Source organism: Salvelinus namaycush, chromosome 21 (genome assembly GCF_016432855.1).
Source record: "Salvelinus namaycush isolate Seneca chromosome 21, SaNama_1.0, whole genome shotgun sequence".
Classification (NCBI taxonomy): Eukaryota; Metazoa; Chordata; class Actinopteri; order Salmoniformes; family Salmonidae; genus Salvelinus; species Salvelinus namaycush.
Genome location: NC_052327.1, coordinates 35,406,990 through 35,428,472, shown reverse-complemented (window position 1 = coordinate 35,428,472; position 21,483 = coordinate 35,406,990). Strand labels below are relative to the sequence as shown.

Sequence of the window (21,483 nt, the reverse complement as noted above, 5' to 3'; positions counted from 1 at the left end):
ATTGTGAAGTAGCCTGTACAGCACCCTCTCTCACCAGCTACTGTACTGTACGCAGGCTGCTGCCTGTGGTGGATTTAGCTGACGTCATGAACGGAGCTGTGTCAATGCTTTGTTTGTAATATGGAAGTTTAGTGAGTAGACTGACTGCTTCTTCAACGGTAGTCGAGAATAACTACGGACAAACTATTGTCTATGCGTCTTTTTTATTTGCATAACTGAACTGGTAAAGTATCGAGAGATTATAACGTCGTTATAAATGTCGTCTGGAGGGAACACGCATTTTGGAGTCGTTTTAACTATTTACAACTTCGGATAGGCTTCTTGTTGCTGTTAATAGTACAAACAAACATTTCCTCCTTATATCGTTAAAATCTTGAATGCAGTTCTGAAACAACGGCAAAAAAACGACTCGTCAGACCGAATGAGTACTGTAAATTTTAGCGGCAATGAGGAGCTGGACTTCAGACTTATTTTCGGGGAGGAGGCGCAACAACAGCTAGGCCCCGTAGGTGAGTTATCTTCTTTTTTTGATGCAACAATGTATTCGCTCTATTCGCCAAAGCCGTAATAGAATGTTATAAAGTTAACCATTCGATGCCAATTTGCCGTTTTGCCTTGGCTACCTGGTCCTGGAGCCAAAGTAGAAAAACTACGAATGTAGGCTGCAGTCATTGACCTACATGTGTCGCTACTGTCTTGTAGGGCAGGGTTCACCAACTGGCGGCCCACGGACCGAATTTGGCCCGCAGGTGATTTTATTTGGCCCCCAAATTTTCTGGATAAAAAAACCCCAAAAGTTTTTATTTTTATTTGTTGAACATAAAATACTGTAAAAACACCAGCCAATCATCTCCCAAGTGATTTAAATTTTTGAAATCTGTTCAAAGGTACGCATAATAAAGAGATTATATGTGATTTACACAAATGTAAACAAGGTTTGAAATGCTGTTTTAATCAAATATATCTGGTCTACAAATTATTTGTAATTATGTTCTGGCCCCCTGACCACCCGCTCAAGAAAAAATCGTCCCGCTGCTGAATCTAGTTAATTATCCCTGTTGTAAGGTATCAATTGTAGCCTAATAAATCTAGACTGTCAGATTCAGTTATAAGCATTTACTTTTTATATCTTTAAATGTGTAGTTTACTTAGGCAACATGAATGTTTTGAAAGTTTTAAAACTTATAACACACATATAAAATACGACGCCAGTGTTTTACGATTACACTGCATTAATACACCAGCCATTCTGAATGATGTGGAGTTTATTCAGTGGTGTAAAGTACTTAAGGAAAAATACTTGACAGTACTACTTAAGTCGTTTTTTTGGGTATCTGTACCAGACAATTTATTTAACTAGGCAAGTCAGTTAATAAGAACAAATTCTTATTTACAATGACAGCCTACCAGGGAACAGTGGGTTAACTGCCTTGTTCAGGGACACAATGACAGATTTTTACCTTGTCAGCTCGGGGATTCGATCCAGCAACCTTTCGGTTACTGGCCCAACACTCTAACCACTAGCCTTCCTGCCGTCCCAATGGGACCCATCTCGTCCAGAAAGTTGACTCAAGTTTGCCAAAAAGCACCTGGATGATCATCAAGACTCTTGGAGGAATGTTCTATGGACAGATTAGTCAAAAGTATAACTTTTTGGACAACATGGGTTTCATTATGCCTGGCGAAAACCAAACTCTGTATTCCACAGTAAGAACCTTATACCAACAGTCAAGCATGGTGGTGGTAGTGTGATGGTTTGGGGATGATTTTCTGCCTCAGGACCTGGATGACTTCCCTTAATAGAAGGAACCATGAATTCTACAGGAGAATGTCAGGCCTCCATCTGTGCGCTGAAGCTGAAATGCAGCTGGGTCATGCGGCAAGACAATGATACGAAACACACGATCAAGTCGACATGAAAATGGCAAAAAAGCAACACATTTGAAGTTTGGAATGGCCTAGTCAAAGTCCAGACCTAATCCCAATTGAGATGTTTTGGCAGGACTTGAAATGAGCAGTTCATTCTTGAAAACCTCTGAGTTAAAGCAGTTCTGCATGCAAGAGTGGGCCAAAATTCCTCCACAGCGATGTGAGACTGATCAACGACTACAGGAAGCATTTGCAATGTATTGAGTGTAAGGGGGCAATTGCTTTTTCACACATGGGAATTGGGTATTGCATAACTTTGTTAATTCAATAGAGTAAGTATCCATTTTTTTATTTTCATTATTTATTATTTATTTGTAAACTCAGGTTCCCTTTATCTAATATTACGTTTTGGTTGAAGATCTGATAACATTCAGTGTAAAAAAATATGCTACATTTTAGGGAAGGGAAGGGGGAAAATACTTTTTCATGGCACCGTACCTTAAAAAAAGAGGTAGGGGTGTGGATCAGAAAACCAGTCAGTATCTGGTGTGACCACCATTTGCCTCATGCAGCGCGACACATCTCCTTCGCATAGAGTTGACCAGGCTGTTGATTATTGCCTGTGGAATGTTGTCCCACTCCTCTTCAATGGCTGTGCGAAGTTGCTGGATTTGGCGGGAACTGGAACACGCTGTAGTACACGTCGATCCAGAGAATCTCAAACATGCCCAATAGGTGACATGTCTGGTGAGTATGCAAGCCATGGAAGAACTGGGACATTTTCAGCTTCCAGGAATTGTGTACAGGTCCTTGCGACATGGGACAGCGAATTATCATGCTGAAACATGAGGTGATAGCGGATGAATGGCACGACAATGGGCCTCAAGATCTCGTAACGGTATCTCTGTGCTTTCAAATTGCCATCAATAAAATGCAATTGTGTTTGTTGTCCATAGCTTATGGCTGCTCATACCATAACCCCACCACCACCATGGAGCACTCTGTTCACAACGTTGACATCAGCAAACCGCTCACCAACACGATGCCATACACACTGTCTGCCACCTGCCCGGTACAGTTGAAATCGGGATTCATCCATGAAGAGCACACTTCTCCAGCGTGCCAGAGGCCATCGAAGGTGAGCATTTGCCCACTGATGTCGGTTACTACGCCAAACTGCAGTCAGGTCAACACCCTGGAGAGGACGACGAGCACACATATGAGCTTCCCGGAGACGTTTTCTGACAGTTTGTGCAGAAATTCTTTGTTTGTGCAAACCCACAGTTTCATCAGTTGTCCGGATGACTGGTCTCAGACGACACCGCCGGATGTGGAGGTCATGGGCTAGCGTGGTTATACGTAGTCTGCGGTTATGAGGCCGGTTGGAAGTACTGCTCACTTTCAGGGATGTAAGCAAATTTGTGCACACAATTTGAGATAAATAAGCTTTTTGTGCATGTGGCAAATTTCTGGGATGTTTTATTTCAGCTCATGAAACATGGGACCAACACTTTACATGTTGCGTTTATATTTTAGTTCAGTATAATTTTTACTCCAAACATTTCCCTGACACCCAAAAGTACTCATTAGCAGTACAGGAAAATGGTCCAATTCATGCACTTATCAAGAGAACATCCCTTGTCATTCTTACTGCCTCTGTTCTGGCCTACCTCACTAAACACAAATGCTTCATTGTAAATTATGTCTGAGTGTTGGAGCGTGCCCCTGGCTATCTGTAAAAATAAAATAAAAACAAGACAATTGTGCCATCTGGTTTGGTTTAATATAAGGAATTACATACTTCATTATATTTAAAACCAAATACTTTTTAGACTCTTACTCAAGTAGTATTTTACTGGGAGACTTTCACTTTTACTTGAGTAATTTTCTATTAAGGTATCATTACTTTTACTCAACTATGACAATTGGGCACTTTTTCCACCACTGAGTTTATTACACAGTTATAAATTGCACTGATACATTGGATTATATCTAATCAGATACTGGTCCAGTTGAAATTTGGACAGCACTGACATGCAAAATCCCAGTGGCTCAATATACGCTGAGTGCACAACACATTATGAACACCTGCTCTTTCCATGACATAGACTGACCAGGTGAATCCAGGTGAAAGCTATGATCCCTTATTGATGTCACTTGTTAAAATGGCAATATGTAACTTTTTGGGCAACCTGACCAAATTCACAGAAATGTGAGTTATAGATCTATCATTCTACTTGAAAGCAAGTCTAAGAATTTGTAGATCTGCTCTATGTGCGCTATTTCTATGCTTCCTGTTCTTAAGTTGTGTTTTTGCTCTTTTATTTTTGGTTTTGTCACCAGCTTCATACAGCTGAAAATACAATATTTTTGATTATCGAAAATATATTTCACAGAGGTTTAGATGGTACAAGGATTCTTTACACTATACTAGCTTATTTTGTTACAAAAACTGAAATTAGGCGAACTAGAGTTATAGCAACCAGGAAATGGTGTAGCGAGTTCTGCATAGTGCAACTTTAAATCCACTTCAATCAGTGTAGATGAAGGGGAGGAGAAAGGTAAAGACGTATTTTTAAGCCTAGAGACAATTGAGACATGGATTGTGTATGTGTGCCATTCAGGGGGGGGGGTGCAACTCAATTCAGGGGGGGGGGGTGCAACTCAATATTAGGAAGGTGTTCTTAAGGTTTGGTGTACTCAGTGTATAACTATGTACTTTGTAGGATAAAATACTATTTTACTGACAACTGCCCATTTTGCTATTTTATTGGTATTGCACAAAGATAAAGATTTCAGCAGCAGTTTTCAGTAGAAAGGACTCAAAAGGGATCAAATGCCAGCGACATTGGGGTATGAAAAGTGAAAGGTGATGTCTACTGTAATGGAGGAGCATAAATCATAATGATAGCCACCCACTCCCTTCTTGCCATCAGCCCTTCTCTTGTCTGTTTCCTTCCTTATTTCTAACGGTTGTAAATGGCACCCGCAGCTCATTCAGGCGCCACACTCTACCACCCAGCCAGAGGGGTTGCTGGGCCCATGTTGCATCAGATAATATTTATATTCATTACATTCATTGCATTTGCAAATAAGTCAAGGCCAAAGGCAATTATTTTATGTGCTCCATATCTAGGCACAATCAGCCATTTGACCTTTCACCCTCTTTGCATTTTGCATGCAGACCAGACCAGGCCAGAGAGAAACAGTGTGTGTGGGCGTGTGTCCTGTGTGAAACTGTTTATTAGTAGTAGGCCGCTTCTAATGCTGCTGCTTCTGCTCTGTTGACAGCTGTGAGCACATACAGTTATGCGAATTAGCCTGGCGAGTGCTGCTGTTAATCTATATATCGCCATTCTACAGTGGCCTCTGCTAAACAGGTCAGTCTCTAGTCTTGTCTTCCCCACATTTTGTAGAGACTGCAATGGCATTTATGACAAACCTTTCCCAGTGGGTTAACCTATGGATGACTAGTCTAGGCTGTTGTAGGATAGATGCAAATAGAGAGTAATAGATCAGAGAATTATCATTTGTTTGTCTGTTCCTTTGTCTGGACTCCGGATTAATACAGGGTGCAGTGGCACTGTTTTTATCTGCTACGCTCTAAAGAGTAGACACTTTACATTGCAAATGAACAACACTCTCAATTGGCCTACTTTCTTTCTATACCCAGCTGGTCCAGAACCTGATGACAGCACGCAATACTACACCACCCAGCCTATTGACCAGGCCCCGGACGTACAACAGAGTCACCAGCGCCATCAAGCTGTCTCTAACCAGGCTCCTCTGCAGGCCCATGGTAACTACCACCACAGCTCCAGCTATGAAGATCACGGTTCCAGATACAGTGCCACTGGACACATCCCCAAGGCATTTGACTGCCCAAGCATCCAAATCACATCTATCAGTCACCAAGAGCTGGTCTCCAGCCAGGATGCCTTGCTCATCAGCGGGGCAGATGGCGGGGGGGAGTGCAGCCGCGAGTGTTCCTCGTCCACGGATCACCTCTACCTGTCCCTGGACCCCTGTTACAGGGACTCATCCTCCCTGAACCCCAGCCCCTGCAGCAGCCTGTCCTCCAGGAGCTGGCTGTCTGACATGTCTTCCTGCGAGTCCTTCTCCCACGTGTATGATGACGTGGAGGCTGAGCTAAACGAGGCGGCCGCCCGCTTCACCCTGGGCTCCCCGCTGGCCTCTCCCCTGGCCTCCCCTATCTGCTCACCACAGGGCCAGGCCGCAGGGGGATTTGGGGTAGAGCTGTGGCAGCAGCAGTACTTCATGAGCACCTACTCACTCTCGCCCCACCAGTCCCCTCGCCAATCGCCCCGCCAGTCCCCCTGTCACTCCCCGCGCAACAGCGTCACAGATGAGAACTGGCTGAATCTGCATCCCACCTCCAGGTCTGGCTCAAGACCCACATCCCCTTGTGGGAAAAGAAGGCACTCCAGTGCCGACGTCCACTTAGCCTCCCCCTCCCCCTCGCCACACCACTCCCCCAGCCCCACACCGGGCCACTCTCCCAGGGGCAGTGTGACAGAGGATACCTGGGTGGTTGGAAGCCCTGGTGCCATGGGGGCCCTCCTGTACAGCTTCCCTGAGGTAGACGTTCCGTCCAAGACCAGGAGGACCTCTCATCAGGCTCACATGGGTCTATTCCAAGCACAGGGAGATTCCGGGCAGGGGCTGGAAGACCACAGAGCTGCTTTGCCTTACCTGGATTCACCTGCAGAGGAGTCTGGGTCTACTCTAAAACAGGATGGCCTTTTTGAAGAAGTTTTTCTCTCGGTTCCCTCACACTTCACCTGGAGCAAACCCAAACTTGGCAACACACCCCTTTTCAGGTTTGTTATTCATAATCACATCGGCATCAATACTCACATGCGTGCTTCATAATGCCAACCACTGGTTGAAAACGTGTTCTCATTTCCCCGATCACTCAGCATGGTGCAGACATTGTACTATCATAGAACCCTTGCAAAGCAAAGGGTCAGCACAGCTTTACTAAAGGTGAAGAACAAAACACAGACCCCCATGGTATTTTTAACACCAAATCTGAATGACTGTATGTTTATGAGAAAGAGCTGCTGGGTCATATTCATTAGTGCACACTCTCTGTAGCAAAATGTACCAAAACATAACAAAACAATGTCAATTTAAAATGAGCATTGCTTATTGGACAAGTTCAGGTCCCTCCCTGTTTCAGTCTGTTTCCTTCCATTTGCTGCCTAATTAATACAGCCCTGTGTTGGCTCCCCCACCCAGGACCTCGTCCCTGCCCCCTCTGGACTGGCCCCTGCCCAGCCAGTTTGGCCAGTGTGAGCTGAAGGTGGATGTGCAGCCGCGGGGCCACCACAGGGCCCACTATGAGACAGAGGGCAGTCGGGGGGCCATCAAGGCTGCCTCAGGAGGACACCCTTTAGTCAAGGTAATAAGCAAGACTTTCCCAAAATCATGACACCAGACCTGGATTCAATTAGTATTTTCACTTGGCAAGCTCAATCTAGCACAGCTAAAGTATTTAGACACATTCTATGTAAATCCAAGTCAACATGACAAATGTATGTATAGAGGGTCAGTGTCAGGCTCTCACCTAGAATATCAATATGATTGTGCTATTGATACACTGCAAACTTTGAGGCTCTCTAAGAGATCAAAGCAAAACAGAAAATGGTTAAAACTTTATGCCTGGTTTGAATAAATTATGTTGTGATTAACTGCTGTTTGCAGTTCAGTTGTAACCTTGAAGTGTCAATCAACGTGTTATATCCTGAGATATCAAAGGAAGTGTTACATTGAATTGACTCTGGTGTTAAAGCCACACAGCTTCACTCTCTAGTCCTCTGTAATGCCACTAACAGTGTTTCCCCGTACATTACATCACATAGGCTGGTTCAACATTCCTCAATCTCATGCTCCTTTATGGCACAACAAATTTGTGGTGACCTCAATTGGTTTCAATTTGGACATTTCATTGTGGGCAATTCTGGATATTCCTTACAGGACTCCTGTAGGGAAAGCGCACTACAAACCCTCCATAAGTAAACTAAATAGTGCTCATCCTTCAGGTCACATTTTAGACGTTCTCTGAGTGTAATGCTATCTGTACAGAGCTTTGGTATTGTTTTGGCATACTGTTTATAAATAGACCCAAACATGATGAACACAGTTATGCATATGTAGTGAAATATACACTATTCAGTTCATGTTGTCATTATAATCACATTATAATCAGGTCTTCTTAGAAAACAGCGCTCAGAAAAAGAGTGCTCATAAGAAGAAGTGAAACAGTGTATTTATAGCTTTGTAGATCAAATGCTCTAGTATGCTTCAATAGTATGCTTATTAATATCTCTATGGATTGGTTTCATTTTCAGCTCATTGGATACAACGAGAAGCCAGTCAACCTGCAGATTTTCATTGGAACGGCAGACGATCGCTACTTGAGACCGCATGCCTTCTACCAGGTGCACAGAGTAACGGGAAAGACGGTGGCTACTGCTTGCCAGGAAAGTGTAATAAGCAGTACAAAGGTTCTGGAAATACCTCTGCTCCCCGAAAACAATATGTCCAGCAGGTACTGGTCATAACCATGCAAGATTTATGTTTTCAAAGGCAAAAAATATAACATTTGTGCTTCTGATTTATTAGTTTTATGATCTAAAATGTAAAATGGCTTCCACTGTGAATTCTATTCATTTTTTAAGATTTAGAACAGATCATAGCATGTAAAAAATGGGAACGGATTGTCATCTGAAGAATAAGCATATTTTTACATAGAGAAAAAAAAATTGAAACAGACCATAGCTTTGCTAAACTCAGCAAAAAAAGAAACGTCCTCTCACTGTCAACTGCATTTATTTTCAGCAAACTTAACATGTGTAAATATTTGTATGAACATAACAAGATTCAACAACTGAGACATAAACTGAACAGTTCCACAGACATGTGACTAACATAAATGGAATAATGTCTCCCTGAACAAAGGGGGGTCAAAATCAAAAGTAACAGTCAGTATCTTGTGGCCACCAGCTGCATTAAGTACTGCAGTGCATCTCCTCCTCATGGACTGCACCAGATTTGCCAGTTCTTGCTGTGAGATGTTACCCCACTCTTCCACCAAGGCACCTGCAAGTTCCCGGACATTTCTGGGGGGAATGGCCCTAGCCCTAGCCCTCACCCTCCGATCTAACATGTCCCAGACGTGCTCAATGGGATTGAGATCCGGGCTCTTCGCTGGCCATGGCAGAACACTGACATTCCTGTCTTTCAGGAAATCACGCACAGAACGAGCAGTGTGGCTGATGGCATTGTCATGCTGGAGGGTCATGTCAGGATGAGCCTGCAGGAAGGGTACCACATGAGGGAGGAGGACGTCTGCTCTGTAACGCACAGCGTTGAGATTGCCTGCAATGACAACAAGCTCAGTCCGACGATGCTGTGACACACCGCCCCAGACTATGACGGACCCTCCACCTCCAAATCGATCCCGCTCCAGAGTACAGGCCTGGGTGTAACGCTCATTCTTTCGACGATAAACGTGAATCTGACCATCACCCCTGGTGAGACAAAACCGCGACTCATCACTGAAGAGCACTTTTTGCCAGTCCTGTCTGGTCCAGCGACGGTGGGTTTGTGCCCGTTGTTGCCGGTGATGTTTGGTGAGGACCTGCCTTACAACAGGCCTACAAGCCCTCAGTTCAGCTTCTATCAGTCTTTTGCGGACAATCTGAGCACTGATGGAGCGATTGTGCGTTCCTGGTGTAACTCGGACAGTTGTTGTTGCCATCCTGTACCTGTCCCGTAGGTGTGATGTTCGGATGTACCGATCCTGTGCAGGTGTTGTTATACGTGGTCTGCCACTGCGAGGACGATCAGCTGTCCATCCTGTCTCCCTGTAGCGCTGTCTTAGGCGTCTCACAGTACCGACATTGCAATTTATTTCCCTGGCCACATCTGCAGTCCTCATGCCTCCTTGCAGCATGCCTAAGGCACGTTCACGCAGATGAACAGGGACCCTGGGCATCTTTCTTTTGGTGTTTTTCAGAGTCAGTAGAAAGGCCTCTTTAGTGTCCTAAGTTTTCTGTGACTTTCATTGCCTACCGTCTGTAAGCTGTTAGTGTCTTAACGACCGTTCCATAGGTGCATGTTCATTAATTGGTTATGGGTCATTATGGTTCATTGGTTATGGGTCAAGCATGGGAAACCGTGTTTTAACCCTTTACAATGAAGATCTGTGAAGTTATTTGGATTTTTACGAATTATCTTTGAAAGACAGGGTCCTGAAAAAGGGAGGTTTCTTTTTTTGCTGAGTTTATTTTGTCATGGAAATGTGGCTGCCTTCCATAGTAGAAAAATCCAGGTATTATTTTGTCTTGAGACTAGATCTCTCTCACACTATCTGATACATGTTGTGACTAATCAACAAACTGCATAACACCATCAAATTACACATGAATAACTTGAACTATTCATAGCATTATAGGCCTATTTTATTAGGTTACTATATTTAATTATTAGCTTTTATATTCAAATGGCCTTTATATAATGTTGTCTTGTGCTTGTATGTCCCCCTCTATAGTATTGACTGTGCAGGCATCTTGAAGCTGAGGAACTCTGACATTGAGCTCAGGAAGGGGGAGACAGACATCGGGAGGAAGAACACACGTGTGCGAGTGGCATTCCGTGTGTATATCCCTCAGCCCAGCGGAAAGGTCATGTGCCTGCAAGCTGCCTCTATTCCTGTGGAGTGCTGTGAGTATCTTCAGTAGGGCTACATATTGTATATGGCAGGGTTCCCCAACTGGCGGCCCACAGGCCAAATTTGGCCCGCGTACGATTTTATTTTTCTGAGCAAAAAATAATAATATATTTAAAAAACAAAATAGATATATTTTTATAGATTGTTGGACAATAAAGACTAAAAACACCAGCAAATCATAATTTTGGAAATCTGTTCCAAAGTATTCCCATGCATAATAGAGAAATATATATGAACGTATACAAATGTAGCAAGGTTTGAAATTATTATGTTTTAGTTAAATATATCTGGTCCACAAATTATCTGTAATTATGTACCGGCCCCTGACCATCCTCTACTTGATGATCCCTGGTATATGGTATGTACATACATTCAAAGATACATGTACATGATTCATAGAGTCCTGAGTTTTTCTCCATTATGGGACTTAAAAAAAAAAAAAGTTTACCTTAATTTAACATGTCAGTTAAGAACAAATTCTTATTTTCAATGACAGCTTAGGAACAGTGGCAGAACAACACATTTTTACCATGTCAGCTCGGGGATTCGATCTTGCAACCTTTCGGTTACTAGTCCAACACTCTAACCACTAGGCTACCCTGCCGACTTGACCAGGAAAACTCTTTATTTATGTAACCTGTATTAAGTTATTGGCTATAATAATTAGGTAAGACTATAACTAGAAGTCAGAGTTTTCCCCTTGAATTTATTTTATACAGTAGCTTACATAATGTTGTTTTACTGTACAGTATATTTAATAGTTAAATGTAATTGGCTTGCAGCCCAGCGCTCGGCCACAGACCTTCCCCAGATGGAGAGCTGCAGTCCCGTCAGCTGCTTGGTCAGTGGGGGGGAGGAGATGGTCATCACCGGCTCCAACATATCCCCAGAGTCAAAGGTCATCTTCCTGGAGAAAAGCCCTGGTAAGAGATGGTGACGCTGCCCAACTTTAGCAGAGGTTTATTAATGTGTTATTAATTGTGATGTTTTATCTCTCCAGATGGACACACACAATGGGAAGTTGATGGAAACGTTATTGGAGAAAAGAGTAAAAGAGTAAGTAGTAATGTACATTACATTAATAAAAGAAATGGACCTCACAGAAACCGTGGATCCCTTGAATAGATAATCAATCATTTTGAAACATTCTCTTTGCAGTCCAGAATCGTGGTTGAGATTCCTACCTACCACAACACAACTGTGAGCTCTGCAGTCCAGGTGCAGTTCTATGTGTGTAACGGGAAGAGGAGAAGAAGCCAGACACAAAACTTCACATACTTGGCTGGTGCTTCTCCACACCATTATCCCACTGCCATTGACTGTACAGTTGTGGCTACTCGAGTGAAGCAAGAGCACAGAGACTCAGCCTATCTGTCTACCTGCACCAATCCCCCTGGCCTATATCCAACCAGCAGCCAGCTGACTTCTCCTGGCGAGGCCTTCTCTCAGGACAAGGCCTTGTATGGTTCCTCTGGTGGTCACCCAGTGCCTTGTGATCCACCCTCCCAGGCAGCATACACTCCCTCTGGCTCCTCGCCTCTTCAGCACTCCCCTCACCTCCACAGCTACAGCCCCCGTATGGGATACCAGCGGATAAGCCTTGTGCATACACCTGACCCCATGCCACCCCTTCGGACAAAGCCTGTCTACCAGGTCACACAACACAATGTGCCTTACAGCGGCCAGGCCAGCTCTCCCATGAGACCTGGCCCTGCCGCACCCCAGGTCAATCGACCTCAGTCTGCCCAGACCAAACCAGCTGCCTCCAGCCCTCATAGGGAAATGTACCAGAGCCTCATTGGACCTGATCTCTCTGGCGCCACTCTCCAGTCTGCGGGAAACCACACCCAGAATACAAGCCAGCTGCACTCTCTAAGCTACCACTGCTCCCAATCAGACTCTGACCTGGCAGCCCTACAGGCTGAGTATAATCTGAGCTATCACTCTGCCAGAAACTTGCCTGCCTCGTATTCCCCCACCCCTGGAGCACAAGCAACCTGCTCCACCTCCCCGTCAGCATCAGCCTCCTCTGGGGGTCCTCTGAGGCAACTGTCCCCCAGCAGAGCCCAGGGCCTGGCCTCTAGTAGTGACCCCCAGGAGTGTCCCCCGGCCCCCCATTTCCTTTTCTCAAACGACCAAGAGAAAGTGAACATCAAGCAAGAACCAGAGGAGAAGCTGCCTCTCGGCAACATGAGGCTCCAGGAGATCACACTGGATGATGGTAAGAGGCTCAGATGATAAATGTTCTCTAGGGCAGGTATTCCCAAACTGGGGTACTGGGGTATGCGCAATGCTGTCGGGGGTACGGCAATAAAAAAGTGATTAATATAAAAACTTCTTTTTTTATTATTAAAAACATTTATATAAAACATTTAAATATTCTAAAATTTTCAAACAGTATATTTTCCAACGGCGCTATACATTTGTGTGAGGTTTTTTTCTCGCCTGAGTATCCTCGTTTTACTGCCTAAAATGAAACCATCTGGTGTTCAGCAAAATAACAACACAATGTCAAATACAGGTAGCCTAGTCAAATAATTAACATCCAATTACATTAACCGTTACTCTCGCGGGAATTCCACTAACGGTCCGTATGTAGTCAAACGTAGCTGCTGCTCATTCCGTTTGCTCGAAAATTGTTAAATGGTTAAAAAAAGACACATACCAGCTACTACCAGTACTACACCTGCACAAGTTGTTTTGCTTCCACGAGCACATCCAATGCTAGCACCAGTAATTCTACATTTGTTGTTAGCCCAGCTAGCATGGACACTGACAGTTGTGAATCTGATGCATCCGAAGAGCTACTGCCCCCTTACCCGGGAAAGCACCGAACAACAGACAGGGACGTTGGACCATCGAAGAGGCACAAATATGATGAGATCTCAATTGATTTGTTGTTCACTTATATTGGGAGTAGTGCCTTTCCTCAGCCACAGTGTGATATATGTGCAAAAGTACTATCTGACAACTCAATGAGACTTTCACTCTTGCGCAGACATTTAGAAACAAAACACGTCAATTTGAAAAATAAGCCGCGGGTGTTTTTTGAGCAAGAATTAATTCTACTTTTGACTAGTAAGTTATGTATAAAAGCAGATACCATTGATAAGAAGGGGCTGGAAGAGTCTTATATGGTGAGCTACCGAGTGACGAGGACAGGCAAGCCTCATACTATTGTGGAGGACTTAATTCTTCCTGCTGCCGCGGATATGGCTGGGACAATGCTGGGGGAAAAGGCCAAAAATTCTATACAGACAATGACTTCATCAAACAACACTGTTTCATGACGCATCAGTGACATGGCAGGAGATGTTTTGAAACAATTACTGCTTCGCATACAAGCCAGTGAATTCTATGCGTTACAGCTGGATGAGTCAGCAGACATGGTGGACCTGACACAGCTCCTGGTATATGTCTGTTACGTTTATGGGGGTCAATCAAGGAAGACATCCTCGTCTGCAAACCACTGGAAACCAGGACAACAGGAGAGGATATTTTTTAAGTACTGGACAGCTTTGTGACATCAAATGGACTTTGGTGGTCAAGATGTGTTGGTATCTGTACTGATGCCGCAAAATGACAGGGAGACATAGCGGAGTGGTAACGAGCGTGCAAGCAGTTGCTCCCGACGCCACTTGGGTACACTGCAGCATCCACCGAGAGGCTCTTGCTGCCAAAGGAATGCCTGACAGCTTGAAAGACGTTTTGGACACTACAGTGAAAATAGTTAACTTTGTTAAAGCAAGGCCCCTGAACTCTCGTGTGTTTTCTGCACTATGCAATGCTATGGGCAGCGACCATGTAACGCTTTTACAACATACAGAAGTGCGCTGGTTATCAAGGGGCAAAGTATTGACACGTTTTTTAAATTGAGAGACGAGCTTAAAGTTTTCTTTACTGGCCATAATTTTCACTTGTCTGACCACTTGTCTGACCGACTCATGATGACGAGTTTCTAACACGACTGGCCTAGCTGGATGATGTTTTTTCTCACCTGAATGATCTGAATCTAGGATTACAGGAACTATATTCAATGGACTCTCTGCAACTATATTCAATGTGCGGGACAAAATTGAGGCTATGATTAAGAAGTTGGAGCTCTTCTCTGTCTGCATTAACAAGGACAGAGAAGAGCTCCAACACACAGGTCTTTCCATCATTGTATGATTTTTTTGTGTGCAAATGGACGACGTCAAATGTGATATAGCGAAGCACCTGAGTGAGTTGGGTGCGCAATTACGCAGTTACTTTCCTGAAACGGATGACACAAACAACTGGATTCGTTATCCCTGTCATGCCCTGCCTCCAGTCCACTTACCGATATCTGAACAAGAGAGCCTCATCGAAATTGAAACAAGCGGTTCTGTGAAATTTTTATTTAATCAGAAGCCACTGCCAGATTTCTATCCTGCGTTGGAAAATCGCTCTGTTAAGACACTGATGCCCTTTGCAACCACGTACCTATGTGAGAGTGGATTCTAGGCCCTCACTAGCATGAAAAATAAATACAGGCACAGACTGTGTGTGGAATTTTTTTTAAGACTGAGACGCTGTCCAATACAAAACAACATTGCAGAGTTATGTGCATCCTTTTAAGCACACCCTTCTCATTAACCTGTGTTTAATTCCTGAGTTATTCACAATTTTCAATGAACAAATAAAGTTTTATATGTAAGATGGCAAAATAAAGAGCAAAATTATTGATTATTATTATGTTATTATTTGTGACATGCTCCTATAAGAGCTCTTTGTCACTTCTCACGAGCTGCCTTGTGACAAAAACTCACACTCATTCTTATGTTAAATGAATGTATCGTATAGTGTGTGTGTGGCAGGCTTACAATGATGTCAAAAAACAACATTTGAGAGTGCGCTGACCCTTGTGCTAGCTGGAGGTTGAATGTTTGAAGGGGTACTGGACTATAAAAAGTTTGGGAACCACTGATCTTGGGTATTTAGAGCACAGTTATTACTGGGCCATTAGCTATGAATGAAGGGGTAGAATAGTTGATTTTTCCCTATCTGATCGGTCTTATTTATTTTATTCTCAGGAGAGTTACTTTAAAGAAATCGGTTAGAAAGCAGAAATAAAGAACATTACAGTGCAGGAATCAATGGATGCCATTGCACTGTGGGCTAGGTGATAGGCAGCAGTAGGGCTGGCTGTAATTACAAGCCTTCAGGGGCCAGGCAATGAACCATTAAGCTCTCAGGCTCTCACCATGCCGACCAGATATTTTAATGAATCACCTCTCGCTGGACGGACTGTGTTTGTCCCAACCACACAGTCAGTCACTGTTGCCCAGTTTTCTTGTCACCATAGGCATATGCCCACTGGGTCTTTGTTTGCTGTCCTACAGGGCTGCATGGCTGCCTGCCCATGTATGTGTGTGTGCGCGGTTGTGCACATATGTCTATGTGTGTTTGCGTACATTATGATCTAGGTCAGGGCTCTCCAACCCTGTTCCTGGAGAGCTACCGTCCCGTAGGTTATCTAGCATACCTAATTCTAATAATTAGCTGGTTGATCAGCTGCATCAGGTTAGTCACAACTGGGGTTGGAGTGAAAACCTATTACCAGGTAGCTCTCCAGGAACAGGGTTGAAGAACGCTGATCTAGGTTAATTATAGGCAGGAGCCCTGGTTGCTAGTTGAGGAGATAACACTTTTAACTGTGATTGACACTATAGACACTATAATCACACAGATGGTAACTTGCATGCTAATCTGCTTCAGTTACCGTCTGTGGCACAGCTGTCACAGTGCAGTGATGACAGGTATTCATAGCACCCCCACAACCCCCTCACTACATATGGCTTGGAAATAAGACGCCTGGTCTGAGTTTGGTGGAAGGGTCCTCTTTGAACTTGGACTTTCACCCTACAGGGTTTCTGCGACTCTGATACATAAATTAAGGTACAGCAAGCTTATGCCACATTAGGTGATAATGATTTAATTCAAAGGATTTAATCAATTTTAATTTCAAATGACAGTGATTTCATTGATTTACAGTGCTGGGATCTTTTAGTTTTAGTAATTTTGTTTTGCTTAACTTCTTATGGCTGGGGGCAGTATTGAGTAGCTTGGATGAATAAGGTGCCCAGAGTAAACTGCCTGCTACTCAGTCCCAGAAGCTAAGATATGCATATTATTAGTCGATTTGGATAGAAAACACTCTGAAGTTTCTGAAACTGTTTGAATGATGTCTGTGAGTATAACATAACTCATATGGCAGGCAAAAACCTGAGAAAAAATCCAACCAGGAAGTGGGAAATCTGAGGTTTGTAGTTTTTCAACTCATCGCCTATCGAATATACAGTGGGATATTGGTCATATTGCACTTCCTAGGGCTTCCACTAGATGTCAACAGTCTTTAGAATTTTGTTTGATGCTTCTACTGTGAAGGAGAGGGGAATGAGGGCTCTTTGAGTCAGGGGTCTGGCAGAGTGCCACGAGCTGACCACGCGCGTTCACATGAAAGTTAGCTTGCGTTCCATTGCATTTCTGAAGACAAAGGAATTCTCCGGTTGAAACATTATTGAAGATTTATGATAAAAACATCCTAAAGATTGATTCTATACATCGTTTGACATGTTTCTATGGACTGTAACGGAACTTTTTGACTTTTCGTCTGCTCGCGCCTCATGAATTTGGATTACTGGGCTAAACGCGCGAACAAAAAGGAGGTATTTGGACAAATGATGTACTTTATTGAACAAATCAAACATTTATTGTGGAACTGGGATTCCTGGGAGTGCATTCTGATGAAGATCATCAAAGATAAGTGAATATTTATAACGCTATTTCTGACTTCTGTTGACTCCAACATGGTTTTGTTGTCTGAGCGCTGTACTCGGATTATTGCATGGTTTGCTTTTTCCGTAAAGTTTTTTTGAAATCTGACACAGCGGTTGCATTAAGGAGAAGTATATCTCTAATTCTGTGCATAATACTTGTATCTTCTATTCAAGTTTATGATGACTATTTCTGTAAATTGATGTGGCTCTCTGCAAAATCACCGGATGTTTTGGAAGCAAAACATTACTGAACGTAACGCGCCAATGTAAACTGAGATTTTTGGATATAAATATGCACTTTATCGAACAAAACATACATGTATTGTGTAACATGAAGTCCTATGAGTGTCATCTGATGAAGATCATCAAAGGTTAGTGATTAATTTTATCTCTATGTCTGCTTTTTGTGACTCCTCTCTTTGGCTGGAAAAATGGCTGTGTTTTTCTGTGACTAGGTACTGATCTAACATAATCGTTTGGTGTGCTGTTGTCGTAAAGCCTTTTTGAAATCGGACACTGTGGTGGGATTAACAACAAGTTTATATTTAAAATGGTGTGAAATACTTGTATGTTTGAGGAATTTTAATTATGAGATTTCTGTTGTTTGAATTTGGCGCCCTGCACTTTCACTGGCTGTTGTCAAATCGATCCCATTAACGGGATCTTAGCCGATCTCAGCCATAAGAGGTTTAAAGCATAAAATAGTTTAAGGCCCTTACAGTGTCTTGCAACTGGTCTTGGAGGAAGGGAGCTGGTGCAGTCAAGCTGTCTGAGTTCCCGTCAGTCTGTTGGTTGGAAAAGCCAGGGACTTGTTATTTCGGTCCCCACAGTGCTAGCCTGGTGCTGTGTGTTTGTTTACATATGTTTGTTTGGGCGGCAGGTAAGCAGTTAGAGCGTTGGGCCAGTAACCAAAAGGACTGATGATTTGAATACCCGAGCCGACAAGGTGAAACATCTGTCGCTGTGCCCTTCAGCAAGGCATTTAACCCCAATTTACTTCATGGGTGCTGTACTACTATGGCTGACCCTGTAAAACAACACATTTCACTGCACCTATCCAGTGTATGTGACAATGAAACATATATTTTTATTTATTTTTTATTTTTTACATGTGGTCTTTCATCTACCCTCATACACAGCTCGGGTTTCAAACACACCACATTTTCATGGGCAGGCTATGAATAGACAGTGTATATGTGGCCTTATGATCCATGTGTTTTTGTTGCACTGTGGGGAATATAAATAGACATCACAAATACAGACCGGAGCCTCAGCCATCGACATGGATCACACCATTTGATAAAGCTCCAGAATATGTTTTCACCATACAGCCAATTCTAACCTTTAGACAAGGCCTCAATGCTTGGTCATTTTTCATAATGCGTGACATTTGTAGATGGAGAGTGTCACTAAAATAATACAATGTACAGATGTAGGATCTTAATTTGATCAGTCTTTTGTTGATGAGAGTTTTCCTGCACAGCAGGAAATGCAAATACTTCTAAAGTTTTTAATTTCCACTTTAAAATTTCAACCTGATTTGCCCTAACGTAAAGTGTATCATCCCGTACAAAAAATATTAATGAATTATAATCAACATAATAATTCACATTTCCTGTTGCTGCAGGATAATTTTCCAGCTGTAGTAAACTGGCTCAAATTAAGATCCTACATCTGTATCAACAATGCACTGCATTGTATGTGTCAATGTTGTATTGCTTGATGTGTCATTTACTTACTTTTACATTTGTGATTTGGTTTATATTTAGGAGATGGCCAATGCTGCTCTCAGATGGCTGAATCAACTATAAAGAAACCAACAACAAGAGGCTTGAAACTAAACCCCTGTGTGTCTCTCTTTTGCAGTGAATGAGATCATCGACAGAGACATATCTCAGCTCATTGGTGGTGGTGCAGCAGAGTCCAGCCAACCAGGACAGGATCCTTATGAATGGGATTCTGTGATTCTCCAGTGACAATGTTCTTCCATTCTTTGTCTTTCATTCGTTTTCTAATCATCATTACTCAGGACATGAGTTGACTGGTGCTATCAATGCATTTGGCAGTTCTATTATTAACTGATCACAATTTTGATGGCAAAACTGTGGTGGCTTAAAGAGATTCTCCTGTTCTTTTGTATACTTTTTAGCCAGTAGTTTTGAAAGTAGCACTCACAAGCCAAAAGTTGTCCCTGAAAATTGCGTACTATGTCACATATGTGCACCAAGTCATTGCTCTCTCTGTCGCTCTGCTGTGTGTGCATCTTGCTAGCTGTCAATCAAATGGCGAGGGGCTGAAGCTCATTGGCTAGAACTTGAATTGCTGGGGGGCTGGCCCATGTGGGGGAAAATGTAGCGAAACTGGCACAGCACAGCTTCACAAAAAAACAGTCGCTTTCAAACTAGGGATTTCGTGACTAATTGAGAGAAGACAGTAATTCTGCTCATAGATTATGCATGTATGAACTACACATTGACACATCCATCCCAAAACGGGAGGTTGAAAAAATAATTCGTAGTCACCAAAGTTCCCAAGCATGTCTTTAACTGGTGCAATTACCAACCCAGTCGCTGGTAATTCATACAGGTGGTTAGGTTGTAGAGAAGTTATGCCTGTTTAACAGATCAGGATTTTCAAGTCAAACTAAAGTATCTTTCAGGAAAAAAGATGGCTATGCCTCTCATACCAAAGATTTTCCTGTCGCCTTTTGAAAAAGAGCAGATGGAGGCACAGCTAAAATATGTCAACTAATGTCTATAAATGCATAAAAATGACTAATTTGCTGTTGAAAGAACCTTGATGTCAATGAAGAGGCTGAAGAAGGCCAAATAGTAAATGCTGTATTAATGTAATATTTATTAGCAAAATACATTAGATTTTAATCTATTTTTTTATACTGTAGCTCTTGCAGTTGTATGATTCTTTAGAATAATGATACATTTTCGTAGCCTTGTATTGCCGGCCTGGTATTGTATGCCCATTTTCTATTTTAAGATTTTACTTTCCAAAGAATTTACAATTTTATAAAGAATTATATGACACTCTTTGGCAATATGTCAGGTGTGAAGCAGCTATTTCAAAGTCAAAGATTCTTCATCAGGTGGTTTTGTTCAATTAAAAGAAAAAAAAGAAAAAAAATATTGTTGGCTGTATCTATGAGTGGTTTCAAAATCATATAGGCCTACAACAGGTGGGTCGTGGGTGTAGGTGGTTACACTTTCTCCTTTTTTCCCACTCAGTCAACACATGCATGATGTTGCGACCACAGGAATGGGACAACATGTACAGTGTCTTCAGAAAGTATTCACACCCCTTGACTTTTTAAAAATGGATTCAATTCAGATTTTGTGTCACTGGCCTACACAATAGCCCATAATGTCAAAGTGGAATTCTATTTTTAGAATTTTTTGTAAATTATTTTCAAATTAAAAGCTGAAATATCTTGAGTCAATAAGTATTCAACCCCTTTGTTATGGAAAGCTTAACAAGTCACATAATAAGCTCCTGTGTGCAACAATAGTGTTTAACATGATTTTGGAATAACTATCTCATCTCTGTATCCCACACATACAATTATATGTAAGGTCCCACAGTCGAGCAGTGAATTTCAAACATAGATTCAAACAGAAAGACCAGGGAGGTTTTCGAATGCCATGCAAAGAAGGGCACCTATTTGTAGATGGGTAAAAAAAAATCCCATTCACTACAAAGATACAGGCATCCTTCTTAAAACCTCTTGAAGCTAGGGGGCAGAATTTTATGTTTGGAAAAATAACATTCCCAATGTAAGCTGCCTATTTCTCAGGTCCAGATGCTAGAATATGCATATAATTGACAGAGTAGGATAGAAAACACTCTAAAGTTTCCAAAACTGTCAAAATATTGTCTGTGAGTATAACAGAACTGATTTTGCAGGCGAAAACCTGAGGAAATCCAACCCGGAAGTGACTCTTATTTTGAAAAATCACTGTTCCATTGCCTGCCTTTCGTCCATTTAAAGGGATATCAACCAGATTCCTTTTCCAATGGCTTCCTCGGGGTGTGAACAGTCTTTAG

The 21,483-nt window shown here is 42.6% G+C and overlaps 1 protein-coding gene across 1 annotated transcript; it reads left to right on the top strand.

Moving 5' to 3' along the window:
- The first annotated feature begins 54 nt into the window (after positions 1-54).
- LOC120066325 (nuclear factor of activated T-cells, cytoplasmic 3-like) lies at positions 55-20,794 on the top strand. Its single transcript, XM_039017626.1, has 9 exons — positions 55-509; positions 5,543-6,710; positions 7,132-7,294; positions 8,244-8,443; positions 10,448-10,620; positions 11,410-11,550; positions 11,628-11,683; positions 11,786-12,848; positions 19,294-20,794. The coding sequence occupies exons 1-9, from the start codon at positions 422-424 to the stop codon at positions 19,401-19,403; spliced, it is 3,162 nt and encodes a 1,053-aa protein (XP_038873554.1). The 5' UTR covers positions 55-421; the 3' UTR covers positions 19,404-20,794.
- Positions 20,795-21,483: the final 689 nt, after the last annotated feature.